Below are 19,690 nucleotides of genomic sequence, written 5' to 3' on the forward strand. Positions count from 1 at the left end.
GACTTGTTGGATTTGCTTAAATTAAATTACAAGAAACAGAAAGCTTCCTTCGCTGTTGCCTTTCCCCCTCTCTGTCCATGTTGAAACAAATAACCACACACTAGAGATTTGCATTTTGAGCAAAAATGCTTTTTGAATATTCCACGGGATTCTTCGTTGACTATTTGAATCTTGTAAATTTCCAAAGCCAACGCGTTTAATGACCCTGGTAAATTCCATCACTTCTGTGGGACGTGCAGTGTGCTGAGCCTCTGCAAACACACGTGCAGTGCACTCACTAAGCGCTCGCTGCTGCTGTTACCACCCTGTGATAATAAATGCACCACAAATTAGGCTGTTACGAATAATCTAATATTCATGTACACACACAGACACAAGTGCTCTTTGCAGATACTCTGGCTGCCCTTGGTCGCTGTCCTTCATTTTTATGTCTGCCCAAAGTATGACACACTGTGTGTAATCAAACTGTCATTAGCAGCCTCGCACGAATTTGCATTTAATTGCAGTCGAAGTTATCAGATCTTTATCCTCATTCACTTTGTTAGCTGTCTCCACTTCAGAAATCAGTTGGAAGTAGAAGTACATGCTCGCACGACTCATCCGTGTCCTTTCAGCTTCATAGTATGGAGCGCTCTCCTCCCCCTCGTCCTGCTCACCTCTTTAGATTCATCTTTCTACTCCACTACCAGCTGCCGGGTCTTCACTCTCATTCCTTTTCTGAGATAGTGGGAGTATCGTCCTCCACTTCCACAGTTGGAGGAAAAGGAGCAGGGACTTATTTCCCCTCCACTGCCGGGATCCCCTGTCAACATGCCCCGCCCTCTCACTTTGTGGAATTTGTTTAGCGTGTGTATTTGTGTTGGTTTGTGTGTGCAGAATGCATATGTAATGCAGCGCTGACTCAGCCAGGGAAACATTGGAATATTCTGTTGCAGTGAATTGGTTCCATATTAAAACGCTGACATGAGGGTTATTGCACCATTCAGCTCCATCAGATATATACAGTACAAAGGGGTATTACACCTCGCCATCTTGTTGGGTCATATATCCTTTTAAGTAGACATTTATATCACATGCACTTTAGTTAAGGCTTTGAAGGTGCGCCACACTGAGACACCTACCTGACACCGAGGTTTTTATTCTTCAGTTATTCAGATGGGATTCGAGTGACTCCACACCAACAGAAAATCTTTAAGCCTAAGGTCGATGCCTGTCGACTGCCTGCAGAGCTCAGACGCGGGATGTAAAGAAGCACAGCGGCCGCTGTAACCTTTAAAGAAAGAAGTTTGAAATAAACATAGTCTAGAGCTGACCACATGGCCACATCTACACTCAGGAGACACTGTTACTTTGGTTTTGGAGAATATTGTTCATTATATTGCTAACTGTATATAAACTTCTTGTTTGTGTGTTTGTAGGTACCGTCTGGCAGGGCTGCCAGGAGACTACCAGGAGAAGAACATCGGCAGCCCAGAGACCAACTACTGTCTGCTGAAAGATCTCATCATCTGGACACAATACCAGATCCAGGTGGCTGCCTACACTGGAGCCGGCCTGGGCGTCTACAGCAGCCCTGTCACTGAGTACACTCTGCAGGGAGGTAAGCAATCACACAAATGAGCGGTTTCAAAGAGACTTTTTGTCTGTCATTAGTTCATGTGTGCATATTACTGAGAGGAGAGAGAGACTGAGAGGAAAAAACAGAGAGAGAGAGAGACTATGAGAAAGCCTACAGACATCGCGGGGGGTGCTGTGCCAATCTCAGCTACATCGGGCGATAGGCGGGGTACACCCTGGACAGTTCGCCAGTCCATCACAGGGCCACACACAGATAGAGACAAACGACCATTCACTCTCACTCTCACTCTCAAGTTTTCTACCTAAATAAAGTTACTTTAAAAACTAGCATCCCTTCTGTCAAGCAATACTATCAGCACTGACAGACGGCGTGTTTGTGTATACAGCAGCAGCGCAAGAGTGGGCGGGGACAAGACCGTTTGTTTTTTAAACATCTAAATGTGGTTCTCAAATGTTTTATACCACCGTAGGACCACCGGAGACAATGATCACCTTTTCACAGGAGGCAGATTTATTCCCAATAAGATAATTAGCTCTCTCATCATCCTCCTCTTCATCACATATGCTTCACACCCTGGTAGAGTGAAATCAAATAAAGATGGAGCAGGAGATACACAGATTTCATTTATTAAATTTTTTGTTTAATTTTCTACAAACTCCGGTCAAAATTCCACAGCTCCACTCCGATCACACGCCCCGGTAAAGACAGAAGAACAGTATTTCAGTATTTCCTACATTGGTGTACCACCAATACCATGAAAATCTTACTCATTTGACAATGGTTTTAACGTAACAGACATTAGTTTATATTAACTACAAAGGGAAAATAGATTTTGATGTAACTGTGAGGACAATCACATCTCGTGAAACATTCACAGCATACATAGACCTTTCTGTCATGGCACAGTGACGTGTCTCCACAAGCTGTCCAACTTCACTGTCAATGATAGTTGGAGGAAATGAGCTTTAGTGCAGGTCAGAGCTGTGTTTAAATCCCTTGTTGTTGCAGGAACACCAGCTTCAGCTAACTAATAGGAGACCGCTAGGGTGAGGGACATCCCGGGGGAGCTACTCTCATGGGGAAAAAAAGTCTCTGTGCTTACTTATAAATATATTATACAGTACGTAATAGTGTAATAAATACTTGATTTTAATAAACATGGCTACACAGAGGAACACACTTTAACTCTTCAAATGTAAATCAATGTGGTGGTTGTGAGAGGAGGAGGGACGTAAGGGAAGATTGTAAAGGAAGAAGAAGAAGAAGAAGAGGGACTGGTCGTGGGGGTAAATCTCCTTTAAAACACGTGCTCTTCTCCTCCTGACTTTTATTCCGTCAGTAAATTATCATTATTACATGGGCCGAGGTTCACGTACCACACTCACGTGTTCATGTGTGCACGTAAAGCTTACAGTCATTATAACAAGAGTTCAGGACAGGTTTATGGACTCATGAGAGAGAGTTAGGCTCATTAATTATTCTAATGTGGTTTAATGGGAATGGCTGCAATGGATTGGACATTTCTCTCTCCCCCTCTCTCTCTCTCTCTCGGAGAGTATGTGGTTGAACTCACTATTAACATAACATTTCTCTTTCTTTTCCCACTCCTCCACACAGAGCCAAATATGCATACTAAGATTCCACCAGAGGACAGAATGTAGTGTTTTATCAGTAGCAGTGTGCTGAGAAAGGTTAGAAGCCGGTCCCCAGGTGTACAGTCAGCCTGGCAGGAGGGGAGAGAGCATCTTTAATATCAATTAATCTCTCATGCTGTCTCCTCAACCTTAGCTTCACTTTGTCTCACTCTCTTTTGCTTTCCATTTTTCACCAACTTTTTTTTTTCTGCGCCGGTCCCTGCTCTATCCTCTCTGTGTGCTCTTCTCTCCCACTGTACTGGCCTCTCTGGCTCGCATATAAAATGTAAAGGGCACTCCCATCATGCAACAGTGCATTATCACTCTGTAGCTTTCTAGCATCAGCATTATTCAATAACATAAACCCACAAACACCCACACGGAAACAGTCACACCCTTCTTTTACCATTCTGGCTTTGGTACATTAATGTTTTCATCCACTGACTTGCAGATTTCATGTAACATTTAAAGGGCTAACACATTAGGGCTGTTAGGGCTGTCAAATTTAATTCAAATATTAAAAAAGTCGACCCTCGCAGAACAATAACGTTTTCTGATACACGGCAATCTAACACTCAGTCAGAAATTGCAGACGGCAGTAATAAAATATCGAAATGAAATAGCACTCGTCAACGAGCAACATGAGGGGACACCTGGCAAAACCAAGAATGGCAAGAATTACGTATATTTTGCCACTGCTCGTCAGAATGCTGTTACGTACAAACCGGTCCGCTTTATTTGCAAAGACATGAGACCGATTAACATCTCGCAGGGATCCGGTTTCAAAGACGTCATCCGAGAGCTTGAGCCAAGGTGCACGGTTCCTAGCCGCGTGACCGTCGCCGACAGAGTTGCCATGGAGGCATATGTGACAGTCACCGCACATTTCATAGACGATGAATGGGAGCAGAAAGATATAATCCTCAAAACGACCAAAGCTCGGACGAGCCACGCGGCCGAAAACGTTGCGAGATGCATCGGTGACAAACTCTGGAGAGACATTCATACGTTCTTTTTCTCAAAATAATTTTTTTCTTCTTATCTGAAGATTTTTCAGATATGCCCCGCCCCGCACACAAAACAATATTATTATTTCACTCACTATTAGTCGCACTCCCCATCTGTGATGCCTCCTCTGCCACTCTACTCAGGTGGAGCTAACAGCTAAGCTAACAGGCGTGTTGCTCAAGGGCTCTATAGCGCAAAATTGAGGTCCACCAAATTTCCCAAAACTTGAGATGTTTGTTATAGACCAGGATGAACAAAAAAGTCAACCCTAACCATGGCGTCAACTCAACAGGAATCAGCCATTTGGAATTTTGGTGTTCATTTTGTCAGTTTGCACCCTATGTAAATGAGCTAACGATGCGATTACGTGATTGATCAAATAAAAGTGAGGGAGACAGTGAGGTCAGGGAACTGCTGCACTCCCAGACTTGCGTGGGGGACACTTGTGTGGGGGGACACTTGCGTGGGCACGCGAGGGTCCTGTCATGCCTAGTTTATTCTTACATCTGTCTATTGTGACCCCGACAGCTCAATAGGAAGATGAATTATTATATTTCAATGCACATTGTAACGCTTATTAAGTGTACATACAGATCAGATGTCATGATTCTTGTATTCATTACGTTGTGTTTTTCAATCAATAAATGATGATGTGCTGTGCAGCAACATCAGCTGGGTAATTAGAGTTGACGTGGCTGCTTTATCAAGAGAATAATATGACTGCATGACAGATCCAACAAATCAAGCGAGTGAAACTCTCCACGGCCGCTGTCTGGCCTCCAGAGGTCAGCGACTGAAGGACATAACACATTTAATTTATCATTCTAGAAGTCTTCACGAGTCACCTCCATTGTTCAGAACGAGTCACTAATCCTGAGCATCTTAATCTCATTTAGGAATTACGACTGTATTTATGATAATATAATAATGTGCAAAACATACACATGCAAAACACAAAAGATGAGATGAATTTTATTGAGAAATAAGTTCATTTCAAAGGAAGGCAAATAAAGTACGATTTGGCAATGAGTTTGTGCGAGCCTTGCACGTTTCTTTTTGTAAGATAAAAAAATGAACTCAATCCCATCATGAAATATTAAAATCGCGCATAATGTGAGACACTCAAAACTACTACTTATACTTCTTGAAAAGTAAAAGCGTAGCTCTCATGTAGTATCCAAGCCTTTTTTTTTCCTCTTTTTCTTCTTAGTGAACTCATTGTGACTAAACGTTACACGTGTGTGTTCGTCTTTGTTCAGTTCCCACAGCTCCTCCGCAGGAAGTGGACGTTGTAGCCATCAACTCGACCACCATCCGTTTCACATGGAAACCTCCACCTCAGCAGTTTATTAATGGAATCAACCAGGGATACAAGGTAAGCTTCCGGATGAATGTGTACGTAGTAAAAATAAATTCAGTCTCAATAAAACGCAGGCTTACACCTGTGGGGGTTCTTTTTTTTCACACATATGGGAGAATTCATTTCATTTTTCATTTACGTGGCGAATATGCAGAAAACATTTTAATGAATACAATGGCTGACGCATTATTCGTCGGAGAAAGTCTTGATTTAATGAGTGCATTTTACGGCAAGGTCCTGTCCCAGGATGCACTGCCTCGCTCCTATTTACTCTTTCATTTAGCCAAGCCAAGTGTGATGACGAAAAGAAAAGAAGACCGGATTAAGTACAGAAAAAAAAAAAACTAGGTGTTTCAAAAATAGGAACAAAGGACTGGAGGAAAAATAAGAGATTATAATAGAGGAGCTGTAAGCAGGATAGTGGTGAGCCGAGTAGGAGCAAAGGATTGAATCGCGCGAGTGATGTAGATGTTCTAGTACTGGTATTTGATTTATTCCGCACTTCGTTGTGCCAACCAACCCCTAAGGAACTGATTAACATGACAAAGAACGCACGTCACATTCTTGCTGTGCGTCAGTGAGTCTCTCTGTGTGTGTGTGAGACTGTTTTTTTGTTGGTTGATAAATACTATATGGTTTTCCGTCTGTTTGATGCGGCTGTCTGATGTTGTCTCTGTGTACAGGCACTACCACCCCACATCAGTGAAGCCTCTCAGGGCTTGCAGCACATGTGGGTGTGCATCTCCGAGTGTGTTTTGCTGGTTGGAGAACAGTAGATAATGATATTAATTAAAAGAGGTTATGAAGCAAAGACTCATCTCATTTCACCCCCGCACACCAGTGAACATATACAATGCCCATAACAATATAACTCATAATAATATATCTCAAAACTGATTGTTAGATTGAGCACCAGTTCATGACTTTCATGTCTTTCACTTGTCCTTGACACAGGCTTATGACTCAGTAAACCCTGACTTTTGAGAGACACTGGCTTTAGTTATTACATTTATCTGTCTATGCTTAGTGACTCATGAATTAGGTTTATTCAGAACACACAATAAAGAACAGATTAATTGTTTTTTTTCCGTCTCTTTCTGAATTCCCGTCTTGTCTTCCGTACAGAAGAGGTTTTATATAAAGTACAGTTTGTATTAAATGATTCAGGTCATGTCAGACCTGAATGCTGCAAGGCAACTGGACTTGCCTGTGGTTACTGAAGATGTTTCTCCTCTGAAATGAAGATGTCGCTCAGATGAGAGGTGCAAAGTCTTAGAGTCAGAGTCACGTATCGCCAATCACAAAATACATTAAATAGGGAAGTAGACAACATTTGTGTCTCCGGCAGTTGATGGCTGTCATAAAGACACAGCTGTGGGAAGACAATGGTAAGAACACGGATACATCTGTCATCATTAGGACTCCCTGCTGTTAAATATTAGCTGCAGATATTAAGGGAAAGTAGTTTCCTGCATCGTATGGATACAAAATTTCGCAGTTCGTTTCTGCTTTAAATCTAATTATTGTGGTAGAAAAGAGGAAAACAAGGGGTATATGGGTCCAGTATGAAAGTTTAAGCCAAAAATACTCGTCTATTACAGTTTTAAAGTAAACTCAAATGACCTGCGGGCCAATGAGCTTCTAGTCTGGTCAAGAGGAGAAAAAAACAACAACTGTTCAGTAGCAAGTGGGCAATATGATGTCAAAATTATAACACAATATTCCATCAAGATAAGCATGATGATGTTTCACAGAATTTCAAAGTAAAAGTGCTTGTTTTGATATGGAACGATGTAAACTTCACAAGAAAAACAAAAATGAATCTATTAATATCAAAAACAGAGAAATGAATCTAAAATTGAGTAAATAATAGCGTGGACAACTGTAGCTTTAACAAGCTTATATGTATGCCATTTAAAGTTGAATGTAATATTGCGATAGTTGTGCTGTCATGTCTTATTGTTTGACACCTCTGAAGTAAACCCTGTATATCCTGTATATAATGAGAAAAGTATCTTACCAGTCCAGTGTATTGTTCCCTGTGCTACAGCAGAAAGTTTCAACTGTGTTGCACTTTCTCCGGCCCCAGGTCAGGACAACCCTGTACTGTATGCCATCTTCAGCCCACACTGGGTATCCCTTTAATTCTGCTTCAGAATCACATGTTTCTATAGCAACAGCAGAGCCAATCTACCCAGTTCCCTTTGAAAGTGGACTAGCATCAGATGCTGAAGGGTGCCAGATCAGCACTCTTTTACTGCACCCAAAATGTACTGTGCTGATAATAAATTGCATTTGAAAACCTCATTTTAGCATGAAAAACTGGGTGCAGTGCAGGGCCTTCAGGGCAGAAGAAAAAGTAGTCACGTTCTGACTCTGGGCATAAGCAGATTTTTCCTAATTGCAGGACATTAGTGTTTTTGACTGGTTTGTGCTCCCTGTGATTGTAAGGATGTTCTTAAGTTAATATGCTTAGCAACTTACTTATTCCACATAAAATTGGGCGTCAATTTGATGCCGGAATGATCAACTGATTCTTTTTTTTTGTCAGCACATGCACAGCTTAATGCAAAAAAATTTGGGGAGTGCTGACTTAGCAGAAGTACTTTTACATATACCGCAAAATGCACTTTAGTATTTTTTAGTTTAATGACTTGAAAAGTAGCCGTTACAGCATCAACGGTTAGAGGAAGGCTCATTGGTTTGTTTGAAAGGCAAGTTTGCAGCAGGAGTCATATTCCACTTATTTTTATTACAAAAATCCACTACATATGTAACTTGGCCAGCGATGCCAAAACACCAGAGCACATAAACATTCACAGTCAGGGTTCAGACACGAGAGTAACGGCTGTAAATCTGTATATTGCTCAATAAAGCAGGCTGAATGCAACTGTTATTTACTGCTCACCGAGTACTTTTAAGAACATCATATTAATGCTGGGTAGAGCCTTCCTCTTCAGCAAAATCTCCCCATCTACACACTGGATTGTTTAGACTGTAAAAATGCCACACAATCTGCATTTTTTTTTTAACACACTTGTAGCAGCAGAATAATACCCCAGTTTTGAATCTTAACATTACATGAAATGTCACTTTTTCCTCACCTTTTTGACATGTGATTAACTGAAGCGCTGCACAGTGGTGCACACAATGAAAGGGTGTCTATGTAAGATTGTTCATGCGTTAATCGTTTTTATAATGCCAATGAATGAACGGATCATAATGTGAATGTGCAAAAGAAGACTTGTCCTCCTCCTCTGTCGCCTACAATGGCCTGCAGACTGATTTATATGCATTGGAATCAGGCTGTTTTTTCCCAGGAAAAAAAACTAAAAAGGCTTTATGCTCGCTGCTGTATACCTCAGGTAAACATCAGTGTCTCACTTCCACCCGCTGGTACTGAAGCAGGGAGTGGTGCTTGAGTTGTTGTCATTTGCCACACGTGTCGCAGGAGAGAACTGTTTTTGGAGCCACTGAAAACACAGACTGGAAAAGAAAATGTCTGCACTATTATATCTCTACAACTCTTTTTTTTTTTTTTTCCCCCACAGGTCTCAAACATCTGTGTCATAGTTTGTTGTTGTAAAACGAGAAATGACTGAGATATAAAACAGTGTGGGACCTTTATAGAGAAAGTTGCACATGCTTTAGCTTTATCATTTTATTCCATAAATGCTAAGTGACCCCTATGTGGTTAATATCAGTGCCTCTCAAAGACCTGGGCTGGGAAAATGTACTGTATAGGGACAATATGGAGGAAATTGCACTTCTATACACAATATAAGCTTATTGCCTACTAGTTATTGTTATCACTTAATGTGGTCACCAAACGGTCAGCTCGTCATCGAGCTCTGCAGAAGCCTGGTAACGAGCTGTTCGTCTGAATCGGGTGTGATGGAGCAGGGCAGTGTTCCCTGAGGACCAGGGTTGAGAAAACACTGAACTACAATACAACAAAATCAACGAGATTGCGCTGAAAATGTGAGCCGCAACACATCAGACATTCAGCGTTGACGGATTGACTCTTGAAAATAGCGTCCTCGCTTTGGGAATGCAGCGGTGACAAATACATGTTAATGTACACCCACCGACAATATGCCATCGAAGAGACACTTTCAATCCAATTACCATGCGACGCTGGTCTGTAAGCAGATGTTTGTTTGTTTTGTTTTGCCTCTGCATTTACACACCACTACCAGATTCCTCTGCTTTCATTCTGGTGACAAGTAAGCTTAACATTTCAGCCAGTTCTTTCTTTATACTCTACATGTGGTACCTATCACAGCGTTGCCTGTGGCTCGTCTCTCATTACGAATGTGTCATTCCGCTTTTTTTTTTGTTCTTGTGGTTAAAGCACTAAATGTGAATCCGTTCTCTCAATAGACATGTGGCATTAAGGCGGACTGATAATCAGACTTAATGTTTGTCCTCAGATGCTGTTATGAGTGATATGACTGGCAGAGATTTATGTTAAGTGGTGCAATTATACATAAATAATATAATTGCTCACATTAATGCAGATAAGTTTTCCTGGAGCGAAAAGTGTGAATCCTATTTGGTGTTTTTAAATGAAGTGACAAAGAACCCCCTGTGTGTCAGCCCAATTTTAAAACATCCACTATATTCTATGTTGCTGTAGGAATAGTTTTTGTCTCATAAAAACAATCTGAATAACAAGCTTTAGATTCAGCAGCCCGAGGCTAATGCTACAAATGCATGACTAAAATGAATAACTAAGGGCGAATATTTATTTGCAACTTAACATACTTTTTTTTTCCTCATTGAACACAGCTGCTCGTCTGGCCAGAGCAGTCCCCTGAGGATGTTATCATAGTGACGATCACGCCGGACTATCCAGGCTCACGCCACACTGGATTGGTCAGTGGACTCAGGAAATTCACCTGGTACTTCGGCACCGCCCTCTGCTTCACCACACCGGGGGACGGCCCTCGCAGCGCGCCCACCCTGCTGCAGACGCACGAGGACAGTGAGTACCCGTCTTTGATTTGATCGACACAATCCACTCGCCACTTTCCCCTGCACACAAATCACTCTTGTTTATTGACGATTGGTCAAATTGTCCTCGCTCTCCCAGAAGGTCCTCACAAAGCTAGGAATACAGGTACACTTGAATTTGAATAAAGCCAGAACACAACACAGAGAACGCCGTGTCAACCTCTCCTGTGAATAACAATGGAAGTGTGTTGAGTTGCGCTGAGTTGAGTCCAGCTGTTTCTGTCAGTGTGAAATACAGCTGCGCGCTCAACAGCTACGCTCACAACAGACTCGTCCTTTTCTCATTTTGTTTTAATCTCTTTGTTCTGAGGTTCCCCTCTACACTCCCGTCTTTATTTTTCCTCCAGTGTGTCTTCTTTTTTTTTGCTTTACAGAGAATTGATTCACATGTTTTATAGCTTACTGTTCCGTGGATAAACATAACAGCGGCCCCTCCCATTTGCAAGTACACATGCACACAGTCGCACCGTCGAACAAACACAATAGCCTATGGGCAAACAGACAAGCAATTATTATCAACCAGCAATTATCGAGTGGGAAGGGAATATTAGAAGCCATGTGGACACACACACACACACACACACACACACACACACACACACACACACACACACACAGTTGTACATGTACACATGGCTGTGGACAGGTATTGATTGGGAGCAGGGTGTGTTGCAGGGTTAACGACGGGTGTAATTCTTGCTTGATGATAGCTCTGTGTGTGTGTGTGTTTGTGTATTTGTTACCTCTCTAGGACCTTTTCTGGTATAAACACCAGAAAAGGTGTTTTCTGGTGGTAAGAACTACTAGACCTTGTCAGGACCAGCAGTTCTTAAGATTAGGCATGAAGTGGTTATGGTTAAGGCAGGGGTCCGTCCAGTCGACGTCCTGTGACCCTACACTTATTTTAAAATTAAAATATATAATAATGAAAACTATGGAATTAGATGTGTGTATTTTCAAACAACACTTTTCATGAATCAAACAATATTTAATTTATTGTTTGAAAATACACTTATATACACACTCACTCCCTGATTTGTTCTTTGCTGTGTGGTTATTTGTTTGTGGGCGGGCCTTAGGAAGTCTAATCAAATTACATACAATTCTGGCCCAAACTGACCAAGTGTGAACAATATTTTTATGATAATATGATGTATTGGGTTATATTTGTCACATGATTAAATTCAACATAGGCTTGTTTGACATGAAGTTGTCTAGATGTTATTTTGATTTCATGTTTTGATTCCATTGTTTTTCGGTCTGTTTTTGCTTCATAAATGCATTTTTTTCGTTGTGGACGGACTCAATATTTTTAATTGCAACGTCATGATGGGTTATCAAGATAACATTTCAATTTCTAATGACGAAACAGTTAATTTGTCCCAACCTTTTGGACTTTTTTCACTTGACCGGCCCCCTCCTAACCAGACTAGACGTTCACTGGCACCCGGGTCATTTTGAGTCCGAGGCCCCTGGGTTAAGGTCAGGGATAAGGTTTTGGTTAGGTTGTTCAAATGAGTGCAAGTCAGTGCAGTGTCTTAAAAACAATAGATGTGCAAATGTGTGTGTTACAAACTGTGAGCCTACTACTTGTATTGGTATTCATTTTATCCAGAAGGGGACCTTGAAGGCATTGTGGTAATAATACAGTTAGTTAACTCTGGTCTGTCTCAGGACCTTTATGTGTCAACTTTGCATGTGGTCTCCAGTTTGTGTGGGTTTCCTCATACCATCAACACATATGGTAATGCCCCTTTCAGTGCCCCTAACTAAGGCCCTGATGTTCAGTACCTTAGGAGTTAGTCCCTGCTGTCCACTCCTCCTAGTTCCAGGAAGCTTCGTAGTAGAGGATGGGGAAAAGGGCAGACGATGAATTTCCCCCCAGCGATTAATGAAATTACCTTAACCTTAACCTGCAGACCTTACAGTTATACTTGCCACTGCCTCTGTGGGCTGGAGCAGATATTTTTTATCTACAATTCTTCACAGTATGAAGAGCCTCAGCAGGCTTTCAGAGCCATCACTGCTGTGGTCACATACAAACCTACCACATCAGCAATTCCCCTTCTTGGTAACTTCTCTCCAAACTTTCTACAGTACACACTGTGGGTCTAACATCCACTGTACCGCATAAGGATGTCAAGTCACAACTTAAAAATGTCCAAAAAATTGTCTAACAAAGTACTATCTGCTCAGACTCTCTGCCCTTCTTTTCTTTATCCTCCAATAGTTATTTACAGTGCTGGTCCAAAAAACTGTGCTGCAAAACAAACCAACGCATGTCCTGAAACGTCCAGAGTGTTCGGTGAAGGATTTTAATAGACACATTATTTCTATAAGATGATGAGTCTCTCCTTTTGGATATTGGACTCATTTTATCTCTCAGGAATCAAACCTAGTCCTCGTGGCCTAAGAAACCTTGAAACTTCCAAATGATCCTGTTATTCTAGTGACTTTCCAAGTGGCTACCATGGTCTGCCAGAGGTCAGCAAGTAGCTCAGCTTGTTAGAGAAATGTTTCAGAATTTTTGAGGTTTCATTTTTATGAGGTTCAGTGAATTTGAAGCCAAAAAGTAAAGACTCAAACAAATACTGCTCATTTGTTTCTCACAAATGTCTCAGGATGGTAGAGAACTGTTTAATGTTTGAAGTGGTGGGCCCATCCCAGTAGCACACCTGGTTAAGACCATAGCACAAACATCATTACAGCAGCAGCTGAGGTTGAATTCAGCCTTGGCCCTTTGCTTCACCTCTCCTGTGTTCTTTTCCTCTGTCTCATAAGCAGAAATGTGCATAATTTAGAGGTTAAAATTTAAAGTCGAAGAAACACAACTCAAAAGAAGTGTCTGTCCAAATCCCTCACACTGTTAACATGTTGCTCTAAGGTTTTGCGTTTGTGTGTTCAGACATGGTTACCTCCAAGAAGGCCTTTAATGAAAAGTGTTCTCTGTTCTTTAAAACGACAAGACGTGAGCCGTGGAAGAGTGGGATGGTTCAGTTCGGTACAGTACAGTACTTATCTTTTTTGCCAGAGTGAAATGGTATGGTACGGTCATCCCGGCTCCACCCACAACAGCCAGCTGATTGGGCAGCTTGACGTCTGGTCAAGAAGACAAACGGACACAAACGTTGTGTCACGTTCCATGCAATAGCGGTCCACATTTGGATGATATTGGTCCTCGGTTGGTAAAATAGGAATATGTTCACGTGTATGCGTGTGTCAGTGTTATTGAATGTCTTCAAAGTATATCTTAATTGCACTGCAGAGTGAAGGGTTATGGAGCCATGGATGAAATGAGTTAAGTCAGGCATGTGTGTGCCTGAATAATGTATGTGGTGGTGGTCATTGCAGATGTGATTAAGATGTGGTATGTGAAGCTGAATAGCAGCCGGTAATAGTGAGCAGGGATAATTCGTTAAGTGTGGGGGAAATAGGGTGATTAGTTTGTCTCTTGCCATTTTTTCATGAAACGTCACAGTTAATCAGGTCTTCAAGTAATACTTTATGGTTTTTTTGTTGGTTTTTAATTAGCATTTTTAAATCCGAGTGCTCAGTAATCCACAACATACAAAAACATTAACATGTAGAATACATCTACACACGTATACATACATATAAAGAAAACAAATTAGCCTGTACACTTATTTACAATACTGAGAACAGTTAGAGGTGGATTTATCTTGATATTTACTGTACATTTGTGGTGTTTTGAATTATCAGATCTTTCATTCATTCTCAGCGTAGGTTGAATTCGGCTTTGGACCTTTGCTTCTTTTCTCCACTGTTGTTTTCCGCTGGAAATAAGCAGAAATGTGCTTCATTTAGAGGTTAAGATTTAATGTCCAACAATGTCCAAGTTCAAATCCCTCACGTTGTTATTCTCTTTCTCTTTTCAAAGCACCTGGACCTGTTCGTCACCTGAGCTTCACGGAAATCTTAGACACATCACTCAGAGTCAGCTGGGCGGAGCCCGAAGACAAGAACGGCATCATCACTGGTGAGAACGCAAATTTAATCGGTATAAGTACAAGAGTATCCCCGAGGTAAACAGCATTTCTCATGTACATGTACTGCACACATTACAATGACGTAAAGCTAGTTGAAAATTGAAAAATGGTAAATCTTTAAGTCGTTACCCGACAACGTGCATGTGTGCATTAGTCTGTTCGATGACATGGGGCTGCACATCAGGCTCATACTCAACAAGGCCATTATCAAACAGCACAAGGCTGCAGGGCCTTTTCAGTCACATTTCACACTCAGGAGTGGGAAAATTGTTTTTCAATCAAGGTCACCTTGCACATTTACTCCTTTCTCCTCAACCTGCTTTTCATCCAGCACCTGGCGTGCAAGGAGACAGATGAGGGACCATTCACTCTCTCCAGGGCTTTACACACAAGTGGCTTCTCTCTATTACACACAGTCACACACACAATTTAAAGTGGTGGAGTGTGATGCATGACTGTGAAGATGCGAAGGGACAGACAGGGATTTTGACTGTAGTTACTCCTTCTGCTCTCTCTCCCTGCCTTTTGGCTCCGTGTGTGTAGCTGTGTGTGTGTGTGTGTGTGCGCGCGTGCGTGCGGGCGTGAGATCCAAACTTAATTGACTGTTGAGTGTAAAAGAACGCGTAAAAGCAGATGTTTTACTTAATGGCCACAGCAATGTTATTCATATAGCAGATTTAATTACAGACAAATTGAATATAAATGCCAAGGAAGTATAAAAATAATATATGAAACATATGAAAAACAAAATGTGGAGACATGTATCGAACATGAAATGCACAGAAAGAAACACAGTCACAGTAATCCATAATTGCACACACACATTCATGAATAGGACAGTCATAGATATAAAGCATTCCCAAACCCCTTATCCTAACCTTAACCGTCACATTTAATTGCCTAACCCTAACTCTTAAGGTAATGCATATCTAAGCCTAATTCTTACTCGAACCTTAAAACCTAAGCTGTGTTTCCACCGAGTGGAACAGTTCAGTTTGGTAAAGTGCTGTACGTATACATTTTTTCCGTTTCCATTAGGAATAATACCAAAATATTCAGCCCCAAGCATTCCATTCTTTGGCACCCTACCCTTGGCGTACCAGAGTGAAATGGTACAGAATGGAGTGAGACCTCCTCCACCCACGACAGTCAGCTTACTCTGGGTGAGAGAAAAAAGTCACTCCTTTGCTGTCAAAAAGCCCTTCACAAGGTCAAAGATAGTTTTGGAATCACCCTGTGTCCTCACAGCTTACAGCAGAGCATTAACCCTAACCTTAACCATGACCAGTTAATGCCTAACCCTAACCTTAACCTAACCACAATTCAAATCTTAGGGCCCGTCCACGTGGAAGTGGAGTTTCCATGTAGACAGCAAATACTACGCTACTTTAGGGAAACGATGACATCATATTCCCAGCTCTCTCTCTAGCGCTGTCATTCATTGTCTTGTGTTTGGAGATTGTTCAACAGTGTCACCAAGTACTGTCACTGAAAAGTAAAATAAAGAGAGGAGAAAACAAAACCTATTTTTACTTGAATAAACAAAACTGATCAGTGATCATTCCACACACACAGTCTGCTGCATTGAACACCCACAGCTCGTTCCTGTCTGTGCGCTGCGCTCACTCAGCTGTCTGTGTGTGTGTGTGTGTGTGTGTGTGTGTGTGTGTGTGTGTGTGTGTGTGTGTGCGTGCGTGTGTGTGTCCGACTCCGACTCCCCGCCCGCAGTAAATACAGTTAGATGGATCTCAATCATGCGGCAGAATTGTGCATTTCCTTCTTCTTTCCTCATAAAGTATTTAGGTTTATTAGAGAAAGTCGGTAGATTTGTTGCTGGTCGCTTGTCGCTAGTGTTTCGTGTGGACGGAGATATTTCCTGAAACAATGCCGTCTTTACAGGGGAAACTTTCAAAAAGTTTCCTGTACACAAAGAAAAAGATTGTTTACGTTTCGGGCCGTTTTGGTCTGGACGTGGCCTTAGAGCAGACATGGGCATTTTACGGCCCGCGGGCCACATACAGCCCGGGTATTTCAGAAATACAAGAGCTTATCTGATGAAGAGCACACTAAGGAGTCGAACGAGGTCTGTGGTTCTTTCCTTCTGCAAGTGTCTCGGTTTAAGTTCAGGAGTTATCATCATCTCCCTCCCTGTTTATTATCTTATGATCTAACCAGCGAAGCACCGTCACTCGTATGTAAACACATCCGGTGTGAATGCAGCATAAGTGTGTGTGGGGGTTGTGTGAGACAATATATTCACTGCACTACACCACGGTAGTATAGTATAATAGTATTCATTATATAGTGTAATCATTTGATATTTTCAATACAGTTAGTTAGTGATTGTGTTTATTGTGTGTTTGTATGCTGCCCAATTTTTTTTTAGATAAAAGTGATAAAATGAAATTAAAATGAATTCAAATTTGGCTCGGCCCACAACGATATTTTTTGTTTCTCATGTGGCCCCTTGTGGAAAATAATTGCCCACCCCTGCCTTAGAACCTAAACATAACCAGTTACTCAGAAATGAGTAGCTAGCTCATTAGGACCAGGTTTTGATCTCCATAAGAGATACTGGACTACTGGTCGGTGTTACAAACAGGTAGGTAACAAACACACACACACACACACACACACAGTGGCATTAAGGTGGATGATTTGTAATAAGTACTCAGTTCCACAAAGTCAACATAATCACTGCAATAGAGTGAAAAACAGCCTAAAATCTCTCTAATGTGTGTGTGTGTAAATATGTGTACAGCTTTATTACCGATATCATGAATACCTTCATTGACTCAGCATGTGCTCTACTCCACACAGGCTATCTGTTGTGGTGGCAAGTGTCTGACCTGGAGTCCAGTCGCAAGGAACATTCTCTGTCCAACTCCACCCTGCAGTACCAGCTGACGGGCCTCACCTCCACCACCATGTACACACTACAGGTGGCAGCGCTCACTGCCGCAGGGCGGGGCGCGGTCACGTCCTCCACCGTCTCTACCGGAGTCCCACCAGGTAACATAAACACACACACACAACACGCGACACGTCTCATGGTCATCTTCGGTCCAGTCGCCCACAGCTGACGGCTGAGGGCGACTCTGACCCTGAATGACCGAGAACCTTCACAGACATGACGACAGTGACGTTAAAAAAGATTCTCACTTGTTCTGAGCTCGTAGCAGAGTAAATATGACCGATGAGCTCTTATGTCGGCGTCTTTCCTCGGGCTTATAAGTGGCTGTTACTGTGCATCCATGAATCATCACCCACACACACAGCCACGAGTTACTCATTTACAGCATCTCACAGAGCCCTGTAATGTGCGCTCTCTCTCTGTGTGTTTATCATGTGAACACCACACTGGTGAATGCACGATGAGTTTGTATGACTGGACCAAGGCCAAGTTGCAATCATCATTAGTTGTGATTAACTGCAAATGGCAAAGTGGGTAGATGCAGGAATTGGAGAGAAAGAGAGGGGGCACGAGGCTGTCAAAGTACAGGAGTGAAGAAGGAAGAACAGATAGTGAAACATAATGAGCGAAGAACAGGGTAACACACACACACACACACACACAAAAAAATATGCAATCTCTAAAGAACAGAAGAACAAAGTCCGGGCAGACTGGCAGGGAGGCAATCGAGGCGGAAGGAAGGGGGGGGGGCAAAATTCCCTTAATGCAGCAGGATTTTTTGCTTTAACATTTTGTGATTACTAATTTATGAATAAAAGCAAAGAAAAAAGTGAACGAAAGATGGATACAGACAGCTTTTAGATTCAGAGGTCGGTTTATTAATTCATGAAAGCAAAAGAGTGAGGGAAAGACAGAGAAATGAAGATTAGAAGAAAAGGAGGGGGGAAAAGAATGAGCAGAGAGGAAACAAGAGAGATCCACTGAGCATAGATTCTTGTCTTGTTTATTTATTCATGTATTCATGGAGTTGAGAGAATTTTGTCATTCATCTGAGCAAGGCAGCTGATATCAACATTTCCACATTACAGCCTTTACAAGTTGGCTGCATGCTCTTAGAGAGCCGCGGTGGCTGATAGCTATAATTTGTCTTTTGTTGCACACAAGGACTTCACTGGATGTAGAATAAGCGTCGCCTTGTTTTCCATACTGACTGAATCCAGTCGTGGATTATATGCTGTAGTCCTGCTGCAGAGGAACCCCCCGAGATGTTGTACAAAATCGCTCTGATGTGCGCCGGTGCTCTGACGTGTTACTAAACACAGCGTTCCATGCAACACATCTGCTTTTCAGATTCGTATTCTGCCATGTTGAGGGAATATGATGTCTGTGGTGCAGCAGCACTTACACCATCCCGAGATGCAGAGCATTAACCAAACACAGTCAAGAGAAGTGGCTGAAAAGTGTTCAGTCAAGGGACAGAGAGGAGCCAAGTGGTTGTTGTGGTTCCTTTTTAATTATGTAAATTTCATTAATGGAAGCAAGCTGTCATATTTTTAATTTGTTTGGACCTGAAGTTATAAAAACAATCGAGTGAAATAAAAATCTGATCTCAGCTTTTTCGGCCAGACTTTCACGTGTTTTCTGCCAAATCACTGTCAATACATTCCAACAGCTGTCAGGGAAGAAGCTTAGTGTGTGTATGGCATCTGAAAGGAGGAGCTATATAACTTTTTTTTTTTATAAATATTATTAATATATTATATTTTGGTTGATGATATGTGCATACAAAGCATATTATTCCTGTGTGAGGAATTCAGCTTGAATGAATGAAAAAAAACGTCAACACCATTAATTCTCTTGCTTGTTGTCGACTGAATTCAGTTTGAATGCTATAGAGGCTCAAATTAGCCGCGCGTGCCAAGGAATGGCGACAACAATGATGCTATTGTAACATGACTTTCTATAAACTCTAAGATAAATTAGTTGTTACTCAAGTAATGTTTTATTGTAAGTAGCATTTGCATTTGGGGGAAGACAGTTTCTGTCTAATTACCTCTGCCACGGAGGTTCAGTTTTCCTCTTGTGTTTATGTTTATTCTTGTTTTTGCATTTTCCTCTCTACAAATTTTGATGGATCAATCTGTGTATTTTGGGATCACATGAGTATGTTCC

The 19,690-nt window shown here is 41.7% G+C and overlaps 1 protein-coding gene across 1 annotated transcript in view; it reads left to right on the forward strand.

Annotated features, from left to right (window-relative positions):
• The window catches only part of LOC122770968 (protein sidekick-1-like), a 262,286-nt gene that overhangs the window by 196,010 nt on the left and 46,586 nt on the right, over positions 1-19,690 (forward strand). Inside the window, exons 18-22 of the mRNA XM_044028205.1 lie at positions 1,419-1,600; positions 5,481-5,596; positions 10,373-10,568; positions 14,496-14,594; positions 17,425-17,616. Of these exons, the coding sequence (XP_043884140.1) occupies positions 1,419-1,600; positions 5,481-5,596; positions 10,373-10,568; positions 14,496-14,594; positions 17,425-17,616 (785 nt within the window). The remainder of the gene's footprint in view (positions 1-1,418; positions 1,601-5,480; positions 5,597-10,372; positions 10,569-14,495; positions 14,595-17,424; positions 17,617-19,690) is intronic.

This window comes from Solea senegalensis, linkage group LG6, assembly GCF_019176455.1.
Source record: "Solea senegalensis isolate Sse05_10M linkage group LG6, IFAPA_SoseM_1, whole genome shotgun sequence".
In the NCBI taxonomy this organism is placed as follows: Eukaryota; Metazoa; Chordata; class Actinopteri; order Pleuronectiformes; family Soleidae; genus Solea; species Solea senegalensis.